At 40.4% G+C, this 26,374-nt stretch overlaps 1 protein-coding gene across 1 annotated transcript in view; it reads left to right on the top strand.

The window, feature by feature from the left end:
* LOC116307211 (uncharacterized) overlaps nucleotides 1–26,374 on the top strand; it is a 29,420-nt gene that overhangs the window by 1,156 nt on the left and 1,890 nt on the right. The window contains exons 3-10 of the mRNA XM_089027154.1: nucleotides 1,997–2,149; nucleotides 3,002–3,145; nucleotides 3,682–3,885; nucleotides 4,425–4,742; nucleotides 5,375–5,961; nucleotides 6,747–6,942; nucleotides 7,600–7,848; nucleotides 9,159–9,275. Of these exons, the coding sequence (XP_088883280.1) occupies nucleotides 1,997–2,149; nucleotides 3,002–3,145; nucleotides 3,682–3,885; nucleotides 4,425–4,742; nucleotides 5,375–5,961; nucleotides 6,747–6,942; nucleotides 7,600–7,848; nucleotides 9,159–9,275 (1,968 nt within the window). The remainder of the gene's footprint in view (nucleotides 1–1,996; nucleotides 2,150–3,001; nucleotides 3,146–3,681; nucleotides 3,886–4,424; nucleotides 4,743–5,374; nucleotides 5,962–6,746; nucleotides 6,943–7,599; nucleotides 7,849–9,158; nucleotides 9,276–26,374) is intronic.

Raw genomic sequence — 26,374 nt, 5'->3', positions numbered from 1 at the left:
ATAGATTAGTATTAATAAATAGATTAGTATTAATAAATAGATTAGTATTAATAATAGATTCTTTTAATAAATAGATTATTATTAAAATAGCTTTATAATAAATAGATTATTTTAATAAATGATTTTATTAATAGATTCTATAATAAATAGATTTATAAATCGATTATATTAATAAATAGATAGTATTAATAAATAGATTAGTATTAATAAATCGATTAGTATTATAATGATTTTTTATAATGCTTTTATAATAATAGATATTCTTAATCAATGATTCTATTATTAATAAATAGTTTTATCTAATAATAATATTTTAATAATAGATTCTTATTATAAATAGTTATTCTCAATAAATAGATTATATTAATAAATAGATTATTATTAATAAATAGATTATTATTAATAAATAGATTATTATTAATAAATAGATTATTATTAATAATAGATTATTATTAATAAATAGATTATTATTAATAAATAGATTATTATTAATAAATAGATTATTATTAATAAATAGATTATTATTAATAAATAGATTATTATTAATAAATAGATTATTATTAATAAATAGATTATTATTAATAAATAGATTATTATTAATAAATAGATTATTATTAATAAATAGATTATTATTAATAAATAGATTATTATTAATAAATAGATTATTATTAATAAATAGATTATTATTAATAATAGATTATTATTAATAAATAGATTATTATTAAATAGATTTTATAATAAAGATTATTATAATAATAGATATTATTAATAAATAGATTATTATTAATAAATAGATTATTATTAATAAATAGATTATTATTAATAAATAGATTATTATAATAAATAGATAAATAGATTTTATTAATAATATAGATTATTATTAATAAATAGATTATTATTAATAATAGATTATTATTAATAAATAGATTATTATTAATAAATAGATTATTATTAATAAATAGATTATTATTAATAAATAGATTATTATTAATAAATAGATTATTATTAATAAATAGATTATTATAATAAATAGATTATTATTAATAAATAGATTATTATTAATAAATAGATTATTATTAATAAATAGATTATTATTAATAAATAGATTATTATTAATAAATAGATTATTATTAATAAATAGATTATTATTAATAAATAGATTAGTATTAATAAATAGATTAGTATAATCAATCGATTATTTATTATAAATAGATTAGTATTGAATACATAGATTAGTATTGATAAATAGGTTATTATTGATAAATAGATTATTATTGATAAATATATTATTATTGATAAATATATTATTATTGATTAATAGATTAGTATTAATAAATAGATTAGTATTAATAAATAGATTAGTATTAATAAATAGATTATTAATAATAAATAGATTCTTATTAATAAATAGATTCTTATTAATAAATAGATTCTTATTAATAAATAGATTCTTATTAATAAATAGATTCTTATTAATAAATAGATTCGTATTAATAAATAGATTCGTATTAATAAATAGATTCGTATTAATAAATAGATTAGTATTAATAAATAGATTAGTATTAATAAATAGATTAGTATTAATAAATAGATTAGTATTAATAAATAGATTAGTATTAATAAATAGATTAGTATTAATAAATAGATTAGTATTAATAAATAGATTAGTATTAATAAATAGATTAGTATTAATAAATAGATTAGTATTAATAAATAGATTAGTATTAATAAATAGATTAGTATTAATAAATAGATTAGTATTAATAAATAGATTAGTATTAATAAATAGATTAGTATTAATAAATAGATTAGTATTAATAAATAGATTAGTATTAATAAATAGATTAGTATTAATAAATAGATTAGTATTAATAAATAGATTAGTATTAATAAATAGATTAGTATTAATAAATAGATTAGTATTAATGAATAGATTATTATTAATGAATATATCATTATTAATAAACAGATTACTATTAACGGTTTTCATTTACAGCTTTTGCTAAGACTCCTGAAGAATTGTTAGACAGTTTGCGTGCCAAGCAAATTCAAGCCATGGTAAAGGAACAGCGAAAATCTATTGAACTTCAAGTACCAGAAGAACTTGCAAAAGCTGCTTGCTTGGAGGCAAAAAAACGGATTTTATCGGGTACCATGTTTAAAGGCTGACCCGCGCGGTTTACAGCGCAACCCGAAAAAGTATGACCACGTGGGTTTAACTGAATGTATTTGCCTACTTCTATACACGGGTTCCGTAAGTCAAACTTTCCCTGGAACTGTCGAGCAACGCCTAGGCACGCAATTTTCAGCTACAAATTTCAACGTGTAACAGGTCCCAAAAAAGCTTTTTGGATTTTATATCCTATCAAGGTGCAAGCTTTTGGAACTATTTGCGTAGCGATGTTTAAATCTGATGAAACCATATAGGTAGTTTTAAAAACAAACTTAAAGGGTTGCATAGAAATATTTTTATCCTTATTCGAGACCTTGTATATAATTTAATATATATAACTTATCATTCTATTTATGTGAGCTTATTCTTTACATGATATTAATATACGGCAAATCATTTTACAGCGATTCTCAATCACGCGCGTGAAATTGAACAATTTGCCGTCGTGACGAAGTAGGTTTTGGTGGACGTCAATCAATGCGTTTCCATGACATTCCATAGGCACGGTGCCCTTAACAGCTTTGTGTGTTTCGACAATAACATGGGAAATACTTTTGATTGACGTTCACCAAAACTCTATTATGTTTCGATTTTTTATTTTTTTTTCAAAATTTCGCGCGTGTGATTAAGAAGCGCTGTAACGCTTTTGTAATACCATGTGTAGCTACCGTATTGACTGATTGATTGATTGACTGATAGATATTGATGGAAGATTGATTATATTGAAGTAGATGCATGCATGGAAGTATAAATAAGTGCATGCATGATTAAGTAAATACAAGTCGCGACCAAATAATCTTATTTTTGGTATTTTTGGCATTAAAACAGCTGAAAGCGACATATTTGAGATCAACGCTACACCATATTCGCCATTTAGTGCAGAAAAAAGCACCAAGAACCTTGGTTTTCTGGGAAGGGGATACGACGTGCTTTTTGGTAACCCTTTGGATGAATCTGGCCGAGTGGATCCTGGTAAGTCATTTCTTTTCTCAATAATATAATGTAACATTTGCCTCAAACATATATTGACGTCAGTGAGATAACGTTATCAACAACCACGACACGAAGTATATAGTACAACTAATACATGAACTAGCTGAGCTGAGAAAAAAATTTGAGCCAATCCGAGAATCGAGATAATTTGCAAAACTGTGTGAAGTGTCATTTTTCCTCTTAATTATGAATATGCAGCCTACCAAATAGAAAGAACATTTTTCGCAATGATTCATGAGTTTTATATTTTTATTGCAATGGAGGTCATTGGCCTTTTTCACGCGGCAGCCATGTTGGTTGGAACAATAGATTCTACCACGCGTAGCCTCGCATACAAGAGTTTGAGAATGAGTTTATGCGGGTGAAACTAAGATTTTTATTCTCATGAGGATAAACATGGCTGCCGTGTGATTTTTCGCAGGCTTCATTACACCTCAGTTTTGCAGTGACGTCATTTCTACGTCACTTTTTCATATTAACTAGAAATGTCTAAAAAATTGTTTGGCGTATCTTAGGCTTCCGATTACAAGCAGTAGAACTAGGATACCTTCAAAATAGGTTTTCTGCGGATGGAGAGTACCGTATCCCGGATAACGCTGACGTCATCATGGAGCCCAGTGCATTGTTTTCATCTTCGTTTAATGACGTGCGAACGGAGAGTGATTACAAGCAGACACTAAAGGAAGACGTGAAGACAACCGCTGATTTTGGATTCGATGGTAAGTAGACGAAGATTTGAAATTTAAGTGACTTAAGAGTAGTAAAACTTTGAAATTTAAAAAAAAATTGATACTGACAATTAATATCTTTGTACAAGTGAATATAATAAATCCGGCGCGTTCATTGGTTTCAATTTACGTCTTATGCTGCTATGTACACCTACAGGTGACTATAACGCGCATGCGCAGGCTCGTTTGTCGCATTTTGCCGTTTGCAGAGATAAATGAATTCTGGGAGAAAAAACTCTCTCTTCATTATTCAAAAAATTCGCCATCGTTAAAAATATTAAAACAACTATTCGCCTTCGACCAATAATAATTGTTAAATATTACTATTTAGTGATTAATAGTTGACTCTTGCGTATTTGTCTTTTTGTGATGAATGTTCTTGTTGAGTGACAGCAAATATAATTCACTAAATAGCTACTATTTATCAGTATCAACCTTGTTTTTAATTCATTATTTTACTGTTTGTGCTCTTGCTCTGATATTTTGCGTAATGTTTGTCGTTGTTTACTAAACTTGAAATTTTCTTTTAGCTGGTTTCGTTAGTGTATCAGGTGAATTTTCTCAGAGCAAAAGTTACCAGAGTACCAAAGAAAGCATCAAAAAAGGCGGGAAAGTCAACATCGATATCATTGGTCGAGCCACAGCATATAAGGCGTGGTTGCATACAGTAGGCACTGAAATGCATGCTACAAAAAATTTACAGAAAGCCATCCAAGATCTTCCTACTGAATGTTCTAAAAGCAATTTATCTTATTATTATCGTTTGATACAAAATTTTGGGACCCATTTCACGACCGTTGTTACTATGGGAGCCAAGGCTGTCCAACGTCTGACAATGACCACTGAAGGTAATCTAATTTATCCGTTGTTTGCCATAATTTAAAAGGTTATAATTTTTATTATTTTCGGTGGATGAAAAACACTCGACGATGTCCTGTTGTCCTCCATATTCACTAACCACTTCCCTTGAGAATATTTGAAAACCACCAATAGACACCTTGCACCGAGGTGCAAGTTATGCATTCTACTCGTTTCCCATAGTTACGAAAGATACAATTTTTATTATTTTCGGCGGATGAAAAACACTCGACGATGCCCTGCTGTCCTCCATATTCACCAACCAAGTTAAAAGGTTCTTGGTAATGAAGTGATTTTCCATATTTCCAGCATGCATCAACATGCCATCAACTGGTACAATCTGCAATCAAGAATCATACAAGATTTTATGTACTGCTGTATCCCAACACACAACTTGAATAGAATAGACTTCTGGCTGTGAGATCCGAGAGGAATTGTTCTGGGGGACGAAATAATGGATTTTGTTTTGCATAAGAAAAGACGGCCTATTGTTTTGTCCCCCAGAACAAATCCTCTAGGAATTCAATGCAAGGGGTCTGTTTGCCTAACCGTTTTCTCATTCTATTTTGCGATATTTGAACTACAAACTTACTTTATTTTCATTCTCTTTCTAATATGACAGAGAGTATGGATTTGAAGCGTAAAGGAATTAGTACCAACCAAGTTGTCAGTGCAAGTGTTGGTTTCATGGCGAAAGGAGTCAGCGCTTCGGCCAAATTTGGCAAAGAAGAAAGTTCAAGTTCCGACACTACACTATCAGACACTCTGAAGAATATGAACATACAGAAACGAGAATTTTACATCGGCGGAGAACCTCCTTCTGAGTCCTATTCTATTGATAACCAAGCAAGTACTGCGTCTCTTCGTCAATGGGGAAGAAGTGCCTTTGAACGCCCTGTTCCAATCCAGTATGAATTACAACAAATTATAAGCTTGTTTGCTAAGAAATACTTGCCAGACGTCGAAGAAAAGGGAATTCCTGAAAAGAGAAAGTGCATGGAGGATGCACTTAGCACTTATTGCACGAACGTTGCGATTGATAAAGAAGAATGCATTGCGTATAAAGACGGCGATGGAGTCAAGGATGTTATACGCTATGGAGACTTCATTTCAATTAAAAAATTAACAAGCAAGTCATCGAACAAGTATCTAACGGTTGATAAGGACTTTCCTAAATTCATTCAAAATACCAAAGCGCAGGATTTCAAGGTACATGTATTTACTTTAATTAAAAGACTGGAGTGTGACTTTTTGAACACAGTAAATCTATGAACATGAACATAAATCCACGAACGGTGAGCTTGCAACGATACAGACCTTTTTCTAGACTTTGGACAATTATTCACATGTCTCTATCATATGCAAGCTCACTGTTCTTCTCGCTTCGATGCAGAGGCACGGCTACCTTTCAAGATGGCGCAGGGAACTGTGAATGGGACTATTCTTCGAACTTGACCCGGCAACTTCAGAACTACAAGTTTTTTCGTGTAAAAATGGAATAAGAACCTATTTGAAAATTCTTTTAAACATCCTTAACGAGTGACAACATTTCTTTAAATCATTAGTTTGTTTTACATGTTTTACACTTAACGTATAGACCAAATTCAAAAGTTGCACCGATGTGAGGCTTAAGTTGTGAACAAAGGGATCTGGCGTGACTCAATGTAATCTGGTCTGATTCAAAAGTCACGAATCACACCAGATTCCTTTTTTCACAACTTAAGCCTCACATCGGTGCGAGTTTTGAATTTGGTCTATTATAACAATTTTTAATAGGATAGTTCATATAATGCGGTATAGACCCCTTGCATTGATTTCCTATAGGAATTGCTCTAGGGGAAAAAGCAAGGCCGTCTTCTCTTATGCAAAAAAAATCCATTGTTTTGTCCCCCAGAACAATTCCTCTCGGGACTCAGTGCTAGGGGTCTATTCGGATTCAAGGTGTGTGTTGGGATTCAACAGTAAATAAAATCTTGTATGATTCTTGACTGCAGATTGTACCAGTTGATGTTGATTCATTCTGGAAATATGGAAAAGCTCTTCATTACCAAGAGCCTTTTAACTTGGTTAGTGAATATGGAGGACAGCAGGGCATCGTCGAGTGTTTTTCATCCGCCGAAAATAGTAAAAATTATAACCTTTTTAACTATGGGAAGCAAAGGGTAACATGTACGCGAGAGGACAATCCAGGTATGATATCTTATATAAGCCTCTATAAAAATGAGCAAGAGACTTGCGCGACTTTACAGTGAATTTTCATCTATCAGGTTGAGTCCGTTTATCTGACCTGTATACATACTGTTTAATTATATAAAATCAAATAAGTTACGTTACGTCTAAATTTGCACGCGCCTAGACGTACGACCTTTTTGTTCGGATAACTCGGTCCCTTTTGAAAGGAATCTCTGAGCATACAATTTTTTGTGGTATGGTGCGGTTTGGTGTGGTGTGGTGTGGTGTGGTGTGGTGTGGTGTGGTGTGGTGTGGTGTGGTGTGGTGTGGTGTGGTGTGGTGTGGTGTGGTGTGGCGTGGTGTGGTGTGGTGTGGTGTGGTGTGTGGTGCGGTGCGGTGCGGTTTGGTGTGGTGTGGTGTGGTGTGGTGTGGTGTGGTGTGGCGTGGTGTGGTGTGGTGTGGTGTGGTGTGGTGTGGTGTGGTGTGGTGTGGTGTGGTGTTGTGTGGTGTGGTGTGGTGTAATGTGGTGTGGTGTAATGTGGTGTGGTGTGGTGTAATGTGGTGTGTGGTGGTGTGGTGTGGTGTGGTGTGGTGTAGTTTAATGGTAGGTTTTTAAATTTTCAGAGCAATTTTAATACGCTTCAAGCTTTTAAAAGCCTTCTTTTTATGTTTTAGTTGGCGTATGGGAAGAAAAGAAAGGCTACTGGTGTAAAAAAAAGGGAATTGAGTCACTCACTTTCGATGACCTAACAGTGGAGGAGTGCAAGAGGAAATGCCTTGAGCTAACAAATGGAGAGTGTAAAGCAGTTCAATATTTTGGAGACAGCCGAAGTAGTACCTGTGCCCATTGTGATAACTTAGACGACATAGAAAAACACGGAAAACTTGTGAATATTCCTACTCCAGGCTATGTTTACCAGCGAGGTATAAACAAAAATTTGACATTATTAAGATGTCGAATCTTTGACTTTCGATAATTTGATTTAAACCCCTTGAAGGATATGCAGCCCAATTCAGAGGACAAAACCACGTCGGGCTAGAAGGGCTAAAAAATGTCTCATTTTGGCAAAACTCTTTCGTATTTCATTAAAACTGAAAAAAATTGAAGAGTTTAACAAATCTCACAACTCTGTCGTTTTACTTTGTTGAATTTCGACATTTTGGCGGGAAATTGACGTCATCAATTTTAACGGAAAATCAAATTCTCCTCAATGGAAAAGTCTATCTAGCGCATTTGAAAAAACTGCACACGAGGAGATCAAAAATGCAAAACTTGTTCATTTCTGATATGGGAACCAAAAGATATGATTTTTTGAATATTCATAAAGCTTCCATTTTGTTACTATTTTTAGAAACAAAATGGCAGCTTCATGAACTTCAAAAAATCATATCTTTTGGAATAGAATCTTACTCTCATGAGAACTGAAATTCATTTTTTCCCCTGAGCTGAACGGCTCTGGGCTCTCGGCCGCATAACAACAAACTAATATTCATTTTTTTCCACATTTTGAAGCAATTCTTATCAATGTATTTTTCGAATGTATACAATCCCTAGAAAGTGGCTTGGGGTTTTAAATGTTTTTTTTCAAGCCACAAACTACCTACTTCCTCAAACTTCCTATCCACTATGGCATTACCTCATTCACGATTTCAGCAAATCAGCAAAAACTAGGCGCTTCTGATCATATATTCTCATGCGAATTTGCGTCACAGATATAAGTATTAAATTATTTTTATCATCATAATCATCAACGTCATCGTCATCATCATTATTATCATCATTATTATTATTAATATTATCATTATTAATGAATGATATTTATTATTACTTACTACGTATTATTTATTTATTATTTATTTGTTATTAATATAATTATTTATCATCATCACCAACGTCATCATCATCATAATCATAATCATTATTATTGATTAATTATACAGCTTCTCATTAATCCCATATAGATAACTGTTCAATTATTTTCTTAATTGGACAGGTCTTGTTGATATGGGATAAATTAGGCAGCTATATAATTAATAGGTAATGGGATTTCATGCTCCCCAATCAAGAAATAGTTAGACTCGAAAAATTCCTCTGACTGCCAAATTGGACTCGGCCTAAGGCCTCATCCAATTTTGTCAGTCCTCGGAATTTTCCTCGTCCAATTATTTCTTAATTGGACAGCATGGAGTCCTATTACATGTACTTATCGTTATTAATGAATAATATTTATTAGATGCTGCAAAGAAACTAGCCGAAAGACATGCCTTTACTTCAACACTGTATCTCACTCCACCTAACGCCAAAAAGAAAGCAGGATCCCTTGTAATGAAAAATGACCAAGTTTATATTGGTAAGTGATGGAATTTTTACTCGGTCATTGAGAAATTACTAATTTCAAATTGTAGCATTATATTGTCTCGCTGAAAGATGACAACGCTTACGCTTGTGCGATCATCAGAAACACTTAAATGAAGAATATATCTTACTTAATCCTGGTTCACATATGATCGCAGACGATCGCAGGCAGTCTATTGACATCTGAGTCGGCGAATAATCACTCAGCAGTAAAACAACGTACCATGCAGATTCAACATGGACTTTAAAAAGATAATTGTTGGCAAATCAAAAAAGAAACGTTCGACTTTATGATCGCGAATACTTCATCAGGGGAGTCATCACTATGAAGAACAGGACGTGCAATCTTAAAATATACTCCCAAACGACAATTGTTTACTTGCCTATATGGCTTACAAACGTAAATTAGCATATGTAATCGTGTGTTGATACTTTTAAACCAGTTATGTTTGAAAAAACAAAAAAAAAACAACAAAAACGAAAACGAAATGCTTTTTCGCTTGTGAAAATCAAAAATATACACGTGTTTTATGGAAAAATGAGCATTGTGGGACACCTTCCAATCTCACGATCGCAGAATTGTGTTCACATATAATCGCAAACGATCGCAACCGATCGCAGGAGTAGAACCCAATTCTATTCCTGCGAGAAAGAGCTTTTCATCCATCGTTAGCTGCCGAAATCTCTCTCAAAACTCCGAGAAACCTTTTAACATTGATTGACCTACACCAGTGAAATACGACACTCAATATTTGATATTTTGATGCTACTTTTAGAATCATCGATGCTATTTTTGGAATCATCGATGCTATTTTTAGAATCATTGATGCTATTTTTGGAATCATGGATGAGCAGCAGGTAGGGGGACTCGCGGTCAATGTCAAAGATTCACGGGCTTAACCCGCGGAATTACGAAGACGGGTACAGCAGATTTATCGCAAACGGAGGTTAAAATATCTTATAAATATACGATGCACGAATGTAAAAAGTTCGTTAACGACTTTTGCATAATTTGTCTAAGACCTAAAGTTATCGTACCTAAGCCAGAACCCTTTTGGTGTCGTGGTAAGAAAATGCAAATAGAAGATGACACGTCAGCACAGTGTTACGAGTGTGGTAAGAATATTCGTAATGCCGTACCAAATGCTACCAGAGAGCAGTATTACGCCAATGGAGGTCGTAAGAAAACGCCATATAAGAGAATAAAATACTTCAGGGACTGGATGAGTCATATCCAAGGTTTACATCCGATATATTTAAGCGACGAAGTAAAGAAGAAAATCATAGACCATTTAGAAGAGCCAACCCCGCAAAGTCTACGGAAAACGCTGAAAAAATTAAAACTAGGGAAATATTACAAAGCTATTCCCTATCTTTTGTCTGAAATTACCGGTAAGTCTATTCCTGAGGTTTCTGATATGACAAAAGCCGAGTGGATGTTTTGTCGGCTGGATAAGGATATTCCTTATTACCCTGACGTAATCTACGAAATATTTTACAAAATAGACCCCAACCACCCACTGTTAGGATGGATTCCAAGAAGATAGTGGATCTTATGCCATAAGATGAGAAATTAGCATAAATCTTATGGCATAAGATTACGCGTAATTTCCAGACTGTCGTTCGATATGTAAACGAAATCCTGTCACGATATTTATTGAGCAAGCTTTCTTTGAAGCTCTTCTTTCGCTTCTTGGTAAATCTTTTTGCGAGATTCCTCGGAAAGATCTTTTACGACTGTTTTTTTATTCCTTATGTCCGACTTTAATTTCTCGTATTTGTCTTCTTCGGCCAGAATAAGCGAGAATTCTACGTCGTCTATCTTTCTGTCACGCAAAGCCTTTGAGACAAGGTCGGTAATAGTATTTACTTTAGCCCTAGACATGGCTATTGTCGTGTCGTGCTTGGATATTTTGCTTGACAACTGTTTCATAATACCCGTAGCAACAGCCGAGATAATACCACAGGCTGCCCCAACGCCGGCCAAAGGAACTCCAACGATTATTCCCGGCCCAGTAAGCGAAGTAGCAACGCCAGAGCCCGTTAACACAACAGATATGGATCCTGAAGTTATCGCAATCTTATGTAGCGTACTCCGGGCTCTAACGTACTTTTTTCTAACTTTTTCATAGTGTTTTGCCTGCCCTTCCAAGTAAGCCAGGATTAAGTTCGCTTTATTCAGACGAAAGTTTTCGGCGTTTAGTTCATTAGGTGTAGTATAGGGAACATCTGGGTACAACTGAGGTGCTGATGGTATAACATCCATTATATATACTAATGTACGACGCTTTTGGGAATGATATTGAGGAGCAGCCACATCATGACAACCGGGATTACTGGAATTGGAGAGCATTTAGGAAGATGTTTCCACATGCAGACCCTAGTAAGTTCGAAAGAAGACCCGATGGGATTTACTTTAACGGCTCCAGGATGTACAGCAATGCAGACTTGGAACATTCAAAGCTGGAGCAAGTAGGTGATCAGGTGCAGCGATTGACGATTGTACGCCCCGTTCATAAAGAAAGGCCACCAAAACCCGAGCATAAAGCACCTAATTTTCCTAGAAACTTATTGTTAACCACGGAAGATTACCCATTTTACGATGCTGAAGGTGGTGTAAACAACTTCGAAAAGCTGGTAACGCACCTGAAGATTTCAGTGGGTAAACAATCATTTAACGTAATACTAAGAAATATCTATAAGAATACGACGTTGAAGCATACGTCGGGTAAAGAGGCCAGGGAATGGTTAGCAGGGCCCAATATGCGGTATTGGCCGCAGCAGTTAGACTTTGCTATTTGGGCTGCCACTAAAGGTTGTGGTGTTGCCGCGGACATGTTTCACATTCCAATTATGCAGTTTCACGTTGCCTTTACGGTAAGGAGGTTGTTGAAGGAGCTTAACGCACCCCTACCAGGAGATGGAGCATTTAATCCAATGAATAATCGCTATGACATCGCAGCCCTGGAAAGGTTAATTAATGAGTTCAAACCACAGCAAAAAGACTTTCGTTATAAGGAGGGTAAGACGCATGGGCTGGGTATAGTTTACGTTTGGGGTGCCAATGGTGAGAAGCCGGCTGACTACGGACATCAGGAATACCCAAGTAATGAGTTAGAGTTCAGTGATATGGGTGGTAATAAGGGTAATAATTCATTAATTACTAGAATTCAAACGAACTACCCTGGCACTTGGGATCCATTTGTGTTAATGAAAGGAAAAGGTTTAAGGAACCTAGCCAGGATTAACCGTAGCATTGAAGCATTCGTGTACTGCATCCTGGGAGCGCAGGTAAATACCCGCAACCCCATTGTTGGATCCTAAGGCGCTTCACAGGAAACGCAACAAGAATTCCTAACTTTATTTGAGTCTGCAATAATAGAAAATGACATATCTAAATCGGTGCAGAGATATCAATTAGCGGTGCAGCAGTCTAAAGTGCGACTGGATTACGCTTTGTCGCCTGGTTGTTGGTTAATGCCAAGTAATTTGGTTATTAACACCAATTCCGTTGTGGGTTATAACAACAAGCTGCAGCGAGCTACTAAGGATATGAAGTTTGGGGTGAATGACGTGAACTCTGACATGACCAAGGGCATTACTCACTTCGTAGAGAAACCAAAAAAAGAGGTAGAAAAACCATTAAAAAAGGCGTACGTGCCACCAAAGAAACCAGTAAAGAAGGTTACCGAGGAATATGACCATAACCTACTAAAGGCCGGCTTAGCAGCTGCAAGCATTGGTCTGAGCTATTATATATGGCGATGAACAACCCCTACGTAGCTGGAGTAGATTGTGTTTATACGACTTACACAGGCGAGAAAAAATACACCCAAGCATCTTGGGTTGATGTCACGGGGATGTCTGTGAATTTGAACTACTCAGGAAAGAAGTTAATCCTTTGTAGTATTTGCATTGGCACGAGCAGCCATGCCAACGTCGGCTTTAGGTTCCTGGATGAGAATGGCGTACTGCAGCCTATGAGAAATAAGACAAACAACAGGGAGCCTGCGCATTTCTCCGTAGAGCCCAACCCCGGCAGCGCCGAGAATCTATCGGTTTGGACTTTTCATATGGTTGCTGATTGCCATGGGAAGGTAAAGCTGCAAATAAGAGTAGACGACACGGGAAAGGTCACGGTAAATAGCATAGAGGATCAAAGAAACCAGCCATATAATCACGCCACCATTAGCACTCTTACGGTGCTTAGCCTTTAGAAGCAAATTTATTTGCTGAAATATATGAATCCACACGCAAAGGAAGATTGGTTTCTTTATTATTTGGAGGAGAAGGACTACGTAAACGACGAATGGCATGACACCGGATTGTGGGTAGAGGTTGGGGGATTAGGATTGATCATGTGCACTATTAGCATTACTGCGGGGTACTCATGCAATGCCGGTTTTAGGATCGTTGATGAGAATAACCACCCATTACCGCCATACAGGACAAAAAATAATGCTAGGCATTCAACCCATTTTTCGTGTGAACCATATCCGAGAAGCCCAGAAGATATAACTCCAGTGTCTTTCCACATGATAGCTAGCTGCCAATATGCGAAGCTGCAAATTCGTCCCAGTGATGGAGGTGCGACCGTAGTAAAACGAGGCATCGTGCGAATAAATGCTGCCGGTACATCTCAACCTACCGTTGATGCCACTTGGAATCATAAGCCCATTAGCACCATGAGCGTGCTGCCGCTAGTTCCGCATTATCAAGGCGGCGCGAATACTATCTTTACTTATCCCCAGTCGAGAACACCTCGGGTACCCGACGACGATAAGCCCCCAGTAATACACGAGGATAAGATTAACCCTTCATCTTCTTCAGGAGTACCACTCCAATAGCTACGACTAATATCCAAATGTTATTCCCCACGAACTTCAACAGTTCTCCGCCGGCCCTAAGTGCCAAGGAAACAACCGAACCCAGCAGCCCAGGAAGACCGGCTGCCATCTTTTTTCCCAAGTCCGTCAGCCCATTGCCTAATTTCTTTACGCCCGCGCCCGTAGCCTTAAGCGTGGATAGGATAACTCCTACTACGCTCGAAATAGCGACCGCAAATGCCAGTGGAACGCCATACTTCAAAAGGGCTCTTTTTACCTTTTCCTTGGTGGTAAGCCCCAGCTCCTTTTCCAGGTTGTCCTTTTGCGCTTGTAATTCCGCGACTCTTTCCTGAAGGGCTTCTAATTCCCTTTGTGCTGCCTCCCTTTCCTTTTCGGGACGAGTTTGGTCCGCAATTACTTCTTGCTGCCGCTCTATTTGCCCCTCCAGGTCTTCGATGGCCTGATCTCTTTGCCGGATTTGTTCCTCCTTAGTATTGATTTCAGCCATTAACCGTCGCCGTTCCACTAAAGAGCCGGCTATGGTGGTTTGTAGGTCCTTAGCGTCGTCTCGTGTTAAGTCCAACTCCTGCAGGGCAAGGTTAAGAGCCCTTTGGGTTTGGTTTCTTTCGCGACGAATTTTGGTTCTTTGGTCTACCAACTCCCTTATTTCTTGATCTTTGAATTCGACCTCCCTTTTGTGTGCGTCGGCAAGCCGCTGGTTTTGCTTCATGTATTCTTCCTCCCTTTCTTCCAGCGTTTCCCGCAGCGCTTCCGTTGAGGTGCCAGAGCTTTGAGCTTCTTCTAAGTCCCTTTGTGCTTTATCTCTTTCGCGCAGGGTTTTATCCAACTGGTTTCTCATTTCTTTCATTCTTTCATCTTGATGGGCGGACTTCTTTTCAGCATCAGCGAGTAGTTGACCTTGCTTTGCGTACTCTGCGTCTCTTTTTTCTAACTCCCTTTGCAGCTCCTCGGCGCGCTTTTCGATTTCAACCCTTTCGGTTAGGGCTCTCAACCTTTCTAGCATGCTTCTAGTAGCACGCTGAAAGCCTCTTAATCTCAAGACGTCACCCCTAACGTTGCCCTCCTCATCAAAGAGGTTTTGCGGTTTTGTCCAGCGGTCTTTGTCGGGAAATCTTAAGTCTTGGACGCTTATGAGGACTTTGTTTCCCTTTTCCGTGAGCCTTACCTCGTCAGCATCAAAGTCGTCGTAGCGCAGCTCTAGCTCCTGCTTTGCCCACTCTACGGTTTCCCGCGCGGCTGCTTCCGGCTCGCCCATGTTTTGAAGCTCTACGTGCTCACGCGGAAACGTGTACTCGCGTGCTTTGGGATGTCTTAGGGCCTTTGCAATTCTATTCCTTAGGGAATCGTCGACTTGTTGGGTGGGAAGCAGCGGTTCTTCGTCACCGTCGTTAATGTCAGCCTGACCTTCCTCAGTGGTGGGGTCAAAGTCTGGATCCGTTCCTTCTACTTCCATTATATATGATAAGCTCAAAGTTAAATCCCAACGTATTACCTAAGCAGGTTGGCGGACTGAAAGCAGAACGCACCTTTCACCGGGTCACATTCACACCTTCTAGCGCAAAGCCAGGGGAAACCCTGTACGTAGGCGTACCCCGCCTAACGGATAACCTAGTCTTAGTTCCTGGCACCTTGGCTTTGAGGTTTGACCTAGCGGTACAGTCAAGCCCCACAGATGAAAGGATTATCGTTAACAACGTGGGTCGCAACATTGTTTCTAAGATGCGCGTAAAGTTCGCCGGGGAATCCTTGCTGGACTTAAATAGGTACGATCTGTATACCACGTACAAAGACTTATGGTTGACAGCCTTTGACCGCGCGCAAAGGATAGAACAAGGAATTGGTAGTGTCATTCTACGTAAGGTTCGCACACCTACGAAAACGCAACCTACTGACGGCAGCGGAGAAACCGCAGTGGCAGACGCAAAGCGAATAAAGACCGCCTATGGTAGTAAGTATGTCATACCACTGGACTTTGAAGTAATCACGAATCACGGTGTGTATTACCCAAGACAGTTATCCGAGCTACAGTTTGAAGTAACTTTAGCAGATGCTAATAACATCATTGGTGGGCTAAGCACTGCACTTACCACAACAACCCCATACTCTATTACCAACTTAGAGCTACAGTACGAAACGGTATACAGCGAAGAGCTGGCCCGTAGCGCTGGCATGGAATACAGCTCCGGCAAGGCATTCCTTTACGACCACGTAGTGATGTATAAGACGTTCAGCTTCCTGGATAAGACGGATGAGGTTATCAACCAAAGCATTAACCTCCCCAGAAGAAGTCTCACGGGGCTGATGTTGGTGTTTGCCAAACCCTACGAAGCCGGTAAGCGCGACTCCGAGGCCTTTCACAACCCCAACATTACTAACGTGGGGGTCAACATAAACGGCGTTCCAAACAAGGTCTACTCCCAGGGGATAAAGCCCGCAGACGTGTACAGAGAGGCCATGCGCAAGTTTGGCGACCAAATTAGCCCTGAGGAATTCTTTAAGGACAAATATGCGCTGTGGATTGACATGCGCACCATTAACGACGAAGACCTACATGGTCAAGGCCTCCGTCTAGTAAATACGCAGGATGGCATAACATTGGAAATCAAACGCACCAAGAATGCCTCCGCGGGCGACGGTGATAAAATAAACTGCTACGTCTTCGTCGTGTCTGACGCGCAACTGAGCGTAGAAATGAATCAGCTAAAGAGCGTTGCCTACTAGGCTCGCGTTCCTTGAGCCAAGCGAAAGGATAAAAAATATCGTTGGTATATAATGCTTCGCGTATTTGAAAACAACGAAACCAAACTGCAATGCATAGTGCAAGGCGAAACTTTGTACTTCAAAGCAAAGGAGGTGGCTTTGGCGTTGGGCTATGAGCGCCCTAGAGATGCGATTAGAGCACATGTATCTGAGAAATACCAGAAAAAATGGGTTGATCTACAAGGGCTGCGAATCACCGCTCCTTTACTACGCAACCAAATGCCGTGTTTATATCCGAACCTGGTTTGTACGAACTGATATTTAGCTCCAAACTACCCAAAGCCGTGGAGTTTCGCGATTGGGTCTTCGAAGAAGTCCTACCCGCGCTAAGGAAAACGGGTAAATATGCAATAGAAAGGCGCTTCGACGGTCCAAACAAGTTAGTATTTAAGATCGAAAATGAAGCCGACCTACACGCGAAGGTCGTCGACTACACACGTAGGTTTTACCCCGATTTCATCATAACGCCGGGTCTTGGCGAACTTTAAGATTCAGACAGCAAGCGAATAACCTGCTGGCGAAAAGGCTACCAAGCCGGTCAACCCGACCTTTTAATCCTAAATGCGCATAAGAAATACCGCGGGTTGTGTATTGAGTTGAAAACCCCAAAAGGAAACGGCGTCTTATCCGCGAAGCAATCTAAGAAAATCTCACAGCTTGACGTAAATGGTTACCTAACGATGGTTAGCAACGATTACGACATTATCTGCCGTGCCCTGATGGATTACGCGGATGGCATTCGTATTCCCTGTAAGGGCTGTGTAAAGCGGTTTAAGTCCTACGCCACTTTGAAAACGCACCTAAAGATATTCCATAGGTATAATGAAGCTCAGCTTGACTCACTGGCGTGATCTTGTCCACGGTAAAGCATACGAAATAAAAAATTACGTCGTCTTCGAAGACATCGACCGTTTACGGTTAGTCCTCAAAGACTTAGAAGGTAAGGAATATTCCCTTTGGGCGCCGGATTGCGTGCGGTACGTAATTCAGGGCGAGGAATTCACCCACTTACGCAGCTATGGTAAGGTAAATGGCCGATGGAAGTTTGACATTGAAAGAAGAGTCACTCCATCTCCTCTTTGTAGTTAAGCGCGTCTGCTAAAGTCCGCTGCGCTTTAGGATCCGCGGAGCACCAATGCCCCACAAAGGATCCTTCGGAGAATACCCTGTCACAATGAAGGCAGGTGTATTTTTTACGCGGTTTGGGTATCGGTGGCTTACGAGGGGTAATGCAGTCGGCAGGTAGTTCGCACGTAATACAGTCCATATATTGAAAGGGTAATTAGAATGCCTCCCAGAAAGGCAGCTGCGTAGGCTAGCATATATCCTACGACCTTCCTTAAAAGGGGTTCCTATTATTCTTGTTGTTTTGTTAACAAACAACAAGAAAAATAAGATTAGGATTTGAGACTCTTTGCGCAAACCCTGCTTTAACTATTAAAGGCCCGAGAAATGCTATTGCGTATCATATATTTCAAAGAGTGTCTCAGAATGTTGACGTTTAGGTTAAATCTTTGTTAAGACACCCCGGAAACTATTTCAAAAGTGTCTCAGAATGTTGACAATAAGGTTAAATCTTTGTTAAGGATGCCTGGAAACTATTTCAAAGAGTGTCTCAGAATGTTGACATTGTTAAGGCAGTTGAAGATATGTTCCTCTTCTCTAACACAACCACAACGATCGCACTCCTGCCTCCAATACTCCCTTTTAGTCCACGGAACGCCTTCGGCGCGTTCAAAAGAGGGGAAAGTACGGACTATCTTCTTATGGTAATCTATGCGATTCCTTAAGTAATCCTCTTTATGCGGGCAGCGACACATCAAATCCGCACATTGGTAGCAATCCACGCCTTCTAGGTCATACGCCCCAAAGAGAAGCCTATAATTCACTTCATGCGTTCTCCGGTGCGTCTGTAAACGTTGACGACTACTAAGTATCTTATTACAGAAACTACACTGTCTGGCTTGATTACAGACGCCCCTTTTCAGATGCTGCTGCATTTCAAAGGGGTTGAGGAATTCCTTATTACAGTCCTTACAAAGCCCACAAATGCGTTTATCCTGATGTTGTTGCATCTTTTGAACGGTGCTGAATTCCTTACCGCAATCCTTACAAGCGCGGCTAAGGGGTTTCTTCGTACAAACGCCGCGACGAACGTGGTATTGAAGTCTTTGTTTGGTGCTGAACACCTTCTTACACAACAAGCAGTCCATATATACTTAACAATATCTTAGCCTCCATTTAACATCCTTAACAAAGATTTAACCTAAACGTCAACATTCTAAGACACTTCTTAAATAGTTTCCGGGGTGTCTTAACAAAGATTTAACCTTATTGTCAACGTTCTGAGGCATTTTTTGGAATAGCTTATGGGCGACTTAACAAAGATTTAACCTAAACGTCAACATTCGGAGACACTCTTTGAAATAGTTTCCAGGCATCCTTAACAAAGATTTAACCTTATTGTCAACATTCTACAGGGGATATCGCATAAAGTCCTTAACGCTTTCTTTAGCCCACGTTGCCATCGTTATCAGCGCGCCAAACCGTTCTGCACGCTTCAGACCGCACATTTCATCGTACAATTCCTGCACGCGCTCCTTTAACCGATCGATCTCCTCCCTTTGCATTTCTATGGTGTCTCTTTTATCTTTTGCGTCGGTGGCAATCCTTCTTACTGCGTCCACTGGGTCCATCGTATATATAATGGATCCGAACCATATTCCCTGCAATGCTCTGATAGTAGGACCCACCGGCTGCGGAAAGACCCAATTCGTCGTGGAGCAGCTATTAGGACCCTTTAGATACCGCTTTGACTATATCGTGCTATTATGCCCCACCTACGTGAATAACCGCACCTGGACGGGCATAGAAGTGAAAGATGACGACTTCTTTGTAGATATCTTAGACCCTAACGAGTTATCCAGCCATTTGAAGTTCTGGCATAAGCAATTTCCTAAAGATACGCAGACGCTCCTCATACTGGATGACATTGCCTGCGGGGACGACGTAAAAAAGCGCACCTCCGAGCTCGTTAAGCTCGCCTTCAGCGGTAGGCATGACAATATCAGCGTTTGGTTGCTTTCCCAGCAGCTTACCAGTGTCTCTAAGCCCTTCAGGGAAAACATAGGCTCTCTCGTAGTATTTTATACTCCAAGTAAGTCTGACCTGGAAACCATCTTAAGCGACTACGGCGGTGAGATATCCAAGGAACAGTTACACGAATACATGCGGCATCTAAAGACGCACCAACATTCCAAGATGATCTTCTCTTTGAGGTTTCCCTACACGGTTGGAATCTATGATTCCTAATGTATATGGAGATTGAGCAGCTCTTAGATGAAGTCCCCACACAGTTAGACGAAAGTAACCTTAAGGAACAACTTAACATCCTTGTGTCATCTGGGAAGTGCAAAGAAATGATAGGCAAGGAACTTACCCATGAGCAGGTTAATAAGTTGTCAGAAGAGGAGGTTAAGAAGTTCCATAAGAGATACGAGGCCGCCCTTGCAAGTAAGACCACGGACGCCGTAGCAGACTCCGCTATCCGACTTGCGCTGCCCATAGACGACGTGGAGCAACTACGGAAGGACATTAGTGATGACTATGTCATATCCCAAGAACTTAAGATAACCTGCGGGTGGTTGTCTTTGAAGTGCGGTAAGTTAATGGCAGTCGCCTCTGCGGCACTTCACGTAGCTCAGCACGTTGACTTGAAGGAACTTACGATGTCTTGGAAGGACTTCAAGAAGGACAGAGAAGTCGAAAAGGTCTTCCAGGCAGCACTTGCTGAGGTACCTGATCAAGTCGCCTCAAGTACTTAGTCAAGTCGTCCTTAAGTACTTACTTAAGTCATTCTCAAGTACTTATCAAGTCCTTCAAGTCCTTAGATATAAATGGAAGCAGAGCAGCCCCAAGAGGAGCAAAAGATTACCAAGGCTAAATCTCCAGGCAGAGTTGCCGCGGGGAAGAAGCTCGCGGAGATGAATAAAAAGAACAAAGCCAAAAAAGAAGAAAAGGTGGAGGAAAAAGAAGAGGAATCCTTTATTAATCCTGGGTATGTCATCGGCGCGTTAGGAGTTGCTATAGCAGCAGGCAGCCTTTACTTACAATGGCGGGCTACGAAAAAGGTAGAACCACCAACATATCACGCGCCCGTGCACGCACCTGTGGAGCCGGCTGTTAGAAAAAGTAAGATCCCTGAAATGGAGTAATAACCTTCTCGCTCTGTAATATAATGTCAACCGCGTTATTGAAAACTGTTGAAGAAGCAGCTATCATTACTTCCATCGTTGCGGGTATTGGTTGGGTAGGTAAGAAAGTGCTCAAAGAAGACTTTACTGAAGACCCAAGCAAGAGCTTCGCTAACTTTGCTAAGATGACCGCTGCCGTAGGCGGGGCTATCATGCTAAAGGATTACCTACGAAAGGAAAAGTACCTGCCTACGACGTAATATATAATGGCTGGCTTAGTCGCAGGTGGAGTCATTGCAGCTTTAGCATTCACTGGAGCTAATTATGGCGGTCAATATTTGGATAGATTAGTTAGAGGTGATCGCAGCGGAAATTTGGCCGCCGAAAGAAAGAGACACGACTTAGCGCTGGAGAAATATCAAAGGGACGTTGCAGCTTGGAATGAAAAAAGACAAGCTTACAGGGATTGGTTGGATAAGAATTACCAAGACAAAATGCAGGCAGACAAGAACTTCGAAAACACAGACTACGCCTTTAAGCTCTATGCGCAGGCGCACCCCGCAGCATTAACGGGGTTAAGAAAGCCTCAGTTCAAGAATTACTATCAGCCTTCTAACAAACAAAAAGACAATGAATTGGTCTTTGTAGGAGTCGCAGGGCTGGCGGGAGGCGTAGCTTTGGCGTATCTGCTCTAACGAAGGGGACTTGTCCCCTGTAATATATGATCGTCTTTTTGGAAAGCGATAAAAATAACTTTACCACTTATCTGAATCCCCCCATCAAAGCCCATAAGGTTCGGCTGGTTAGTTGTTCTTTGTACAATTCTTGGTATAATCTAGTCAATGGTATGGTCACCGTGCATAAGGGGTCTAACAATTACCAAGGCGTAATGCTGCCCGATGGACATTACACGCCAATCACCCTTGCTAAGGAATTAGCAAAACACGGTTATACTCTCACCACGGGATTGCCGCACGAAATGACCTTCAAACATAATCTTCCTAACAATTTCTCGGTAACTTTTGGAAAGTCTGACCCATTGGGATCTTTATTATGTGCCTCGGGCAAGACAATTACCGACACAGCCATACCCGTGAAATGGAAAGTCGCATCCTCTTACGAAGTCTATTGCGACTTGGTCCATAGTTACAACAATGGAGAAAAGTCTTCTCTTATGTCCAAGTTTCTGCCCAAAGGTAATCCATTTGACTCAGAAGAATACACTCCCATTTCTTTGAGCTATGACTTGTCTAATTTGGTAGAAAGCATAAACATCACCATTAAAGTGGACGGAAAGACGGTGGATTTCAACGGACGCAAGATCAATCTCGTCCTGGAATTCATATAATGGGCCGCGTAGAGGACAAACTCAAAAGGATTTACTATGGGCCTGAAGGCTATTGGAAAGGAGCGTCGGCCATCAAGAAACTCGCGACCGCGGCCAGGGCATCAGAAGAAACGGCTAAGAACTGGCTAAGAAAACAAACCCTCTGGCAGGTTTATCTTCCCGTGCCTAAGTACATTCCCAGGCCCAGCTTTACCGTAAATGTCCCCAATGAAGTTCATCAGGCGGATTTGCTTTTCTTGCCGCACGACAAGGTGAGAAAGAAGACCTATAGGTACGCTTTGACCGTAGTTGATATCGCAAGCAGATACAAGGACGCCGAACCCATAACCAGCAAGGATTCTGGGGAAGTCGCAGAAGCCCTAGGTAGGATTTATAAGCGCGTCTTGAAATGGCCTAAGCTGCTGCAAGTGGATGCGGGGACAGAGTTCATGGGCGTGGTTACTAAGACCCTGAAAGACCACGACACTAAGATTAGAAGAGCCGAGGCAGAGTACCACAGGGGTCAGAGCATCGTCGAAAGATTTAATAAGACCTTGGCCGAGCGTCTCTTTTGGGTACCAGTATTGGAAAGAGCTGGAAGATCCCTCCAAACGCAACAGGGAATGGACTCAGAGGCTCCCCCAGGTCGTCGCGGCTTTGAACAACGAGGCGGCCAGGGCTACGGGAATAAAACCCAAGGATGCCATAAAAAAGAAACACGTGGAACACAAGTCCTACGTCAGAAGTTCGAGGGCGGTCTTCCCCCATGAAAAAAAATTAGGTAATGTCACAGTCCGATATCTCTACGGACCGGGTGAATTAGAAGGAGGATCCAAAAGAGCTACGGATCCTAATTGGTCTTTGGAAACTTACCAGATCCGAAGCGTAATAGCTAAGAAGGGTCAGCCCATCTTGTATTATCTTCACGATGGCCCCACACGTGGGTTCGTCATGGAAGAACTGCTTATCGTGTGATGTCCGAATGCTATCGTATGCACTCCGTCATCACACATCCATCGCTTACCGTCAAATGCAGACAGTGACACCTTCTCCTGGGTGACGTTATGTATCTGATGACCATAGCTGCGCAGGCTGTTCATCTTATGCCGCTGTTCCTTACGCGTACGCAGGACCTTTAAGTAGGAATCGTGGGTAATGTCCTTCTTAACCACGTACTTTTTTACGCCTTTGGCTTTCTTTTCTACGCCGTCTAACTTTAGCACGCTGTACATCTTGGGTTTCAGCCCCACGTATTCCACGATGGGTTTTCCTAACATTTCGTCTTTCATCTTCCCAATTACCTTCTTATTCTTTGCAGAGTAAAGGAAGTGCTCCTTCGGGTAACCGCTGGTGTCGTACTCGTCTATGTCGGGGAGGCAGTCTTTGTAAACGTCTTCCGTTTGCACTTCTAGAATTAGGGAGTCGGTGTCTGTGTACAGGAGGCGACAGCGGTCTCCGTACTTTGGCTTAAGCTTATCGTAGTAGAACTCGTACATAAGCAGCTTCGATAGATCCAGCACCGTAAAGCCTGTGTAAACGGGCTTGTTTAGTAAGAGGTTTGCCCTTTTCATGTGAATCACGTAGAAGTTCAGCATTTCTACGTATCTAACGAAGCCTGGCTGTGACACGTATGCTTCTGCTTCCTCTTTGGTGCTGACTATTTTTACGCTTACGCGCTTGCGGATGTTCTCCATTGTCTTTCCGAACACGCTGTTGTTCATCAGTTTGAAGAAATTTTTCTCGAAGTCATTTTTCGCTGCGGTACGCTTTTGCGTGTTAAAGTCAATGTAGGGGCGCATCCAGGGTTCCTGCGTGAATTTTAGGACTCTGTGGATCTTCTCTACGCGCATTCCGTGTCGCACGTAGAACTGCAGGTTGCGGTAATGTACCACATACTTCTTCTTATCCATCAGGTTCATAGTTAGTTTCCTGTACGGTTTGTAACCAGGGCACATTTGCTTTTGCAGCGGACTTAGCTGCTTAAATGGTATCTCTATCGCTTCTGGTGCTAAGGGGAACTCATTGTGTTCGTCGTGCAGGCGCTCTGGGTACTCCAGATCCACTTCTAAGACGTAACCCTTGTCTTCCTCCTTTCCTACCTGCATGTAGAAGTCTATCGGCTTCACTGGATCCCATTCGAAGTCTCTCACAGGTAGGTACTGTGACATTGCCCAACCATAAAGGTTATTCGCATCCAGGTAGTAAATGTATGTGGTTGGTTTCTCTGGGTCGTGCTCTACTAAGGGGTTGTTTGCGCGGGCGTAACGTCGGCTGGGTCCGCATACGCCGCCACGAATACCGTCTTCCATAAACCGATACATGTCGTACTCCGTTAGGAGATCCAACTGCGCATTTGTCTTCTTTAACAAAGCACTCCAGCTGAGCCCAGGAGCCGTGTAGAAATTAGCGGGATCCAATCCGTAATATTCCATAGCCATCTTTCTGAAGCTTTGGAAAACATCTGCAAGCAGCACTACGTCAGACCTTAGGTAGATGTCGTGGTAGTCACCCATGTTCTCACAGGAGTACTTTTCCCACACGTCTAACGCATGCTGGTACTCCTCATCCTTTATACCGGACTCGTTTAGGGTGCTGTAGAAGCGATCTTTGGGTGGTAGGGGTTCTTTGAATCGATCCCAGGAGTCCATGTATTCGTATGGGTACACTCCTTTCCTTTCCGCGCCGTATTGGCTGGAAATGGGGAACTCCGTGTTGTATTTAACCAAGTTTGCTAAGGAGTCCGCCATGAACTGCTGCGAGTCTAAGAACTTTAGCTTACCCACAGTTACGGACATGTAGCGCTCTTTGTTGTTGGGTATGCATTTGACGTCGGAGCCGTCTGTTCCTTGTAGTAGCAAATGGGAGTCGTAACCGCGGAGGTTGTGAAAGAACACCGGAATCTCCATGTCTGGATCTACTTTGAAGTTTATATTGCATTTCCAATGAGCCGCTCCTCTGTATTTACCCGTGATGTGGCAGTGATCCCTAACCTTATCCACATAGAAATCCTCAACAAATGCTTTGTGGCAGTGAATGCAGTGCGTGGAGGGCTTTCCCGGCTTCTCACCCTTCTTAGCATACTTCCCGCATTTAAAATGAGCTTCTTCTAAATACTTTCCATCTTCATCCCACGCTTTCTTGGCTCGTCTTCCAAACTGGAGAAGCGTATGTTGACAAATGTGGCATTTCTTTGCCTTGGTAAAAGCCTCCTGGTTCTCTTTGGTAAATTCCATCTTCTTTGGACGTCTTAATTGTTCTCTAATCTCCCCCTCCTCTTCTCGCAATGCTTCTAGAAACTCATTAGCTGCGTTCTTACCTCGGTAAATCACAGGAGGGTTTGCTTTACCGTCTGATCTGACTACTATGTAACCAAAGGAGCAGATCTCGTGTAATCCTACCTTATTCGTGGCACCACGTTTCTGCTCTTCCTTAGTTATCAACGCTTCGAAGTCTGCATATATCACGTAAGGCACTTGCATCTGCTTTTGATGGTCTGCGTATGAAAGCTCTTTGTTGGTGGGTATCTGGATCCGTTGCGCCACTTCTTCGACTCCGCGGCAGATCTCATCGTGTTTCTTTAGGGCATTTAAGGATGTAAATGACAGCAAGCAGCAGTCACAGAAGTACTTTTTGCCTTTGTGCTTAGTATGTCTGTAGAATAGTCTGCTAAAGTGTTTAACCCATGAGTAGTGTCCGCCGTGGTAGAATAAATGTACGCGCTCTCCTTTACTTTTTGACAGAACTAACGGTACTATCGTCTGCTCTCTGACTCCGTAAACGTTAATTGCTAGATCGTTTATTTCCTCAAATATGGGGATGTCTATCAACTGCATGGGAAATTCCACACCATCCCACTCTAAATCATCTGTGGGATACTTACTTGTCCTACAGGGATCCTTCTCTGCTGGATACAGTGCAGACCTGATTGCCCACATAAAGCATCGATTGTCTTCATTCTTCACGTTTA

Source organism: Actinia tenebrosa, unplaced genomic scaffold (assembly GCF_029948245.1).
Source record: "Actinia tenebrosa isolate PJP-AT-01 unplaced genomic scaffold, QUT_ActTen_1.0 PGA_scaffold11__36_contigs__length_13525064, whole genome shotgun sequence".
In the NCBI taxonomy this organism is placed as follows: domain Eukaryota; kingdom Metazoa; phylum Cnidaria; class Anthozoa; order Actiniaria; family Actiniidae; genus Actinia; species Actinia tenebrosa.
The sequence above is the reverse complement of the archived record's forward strand: the minus strand, read 5'-3'. Positions and strand labels throughout refer to the sequence as shown.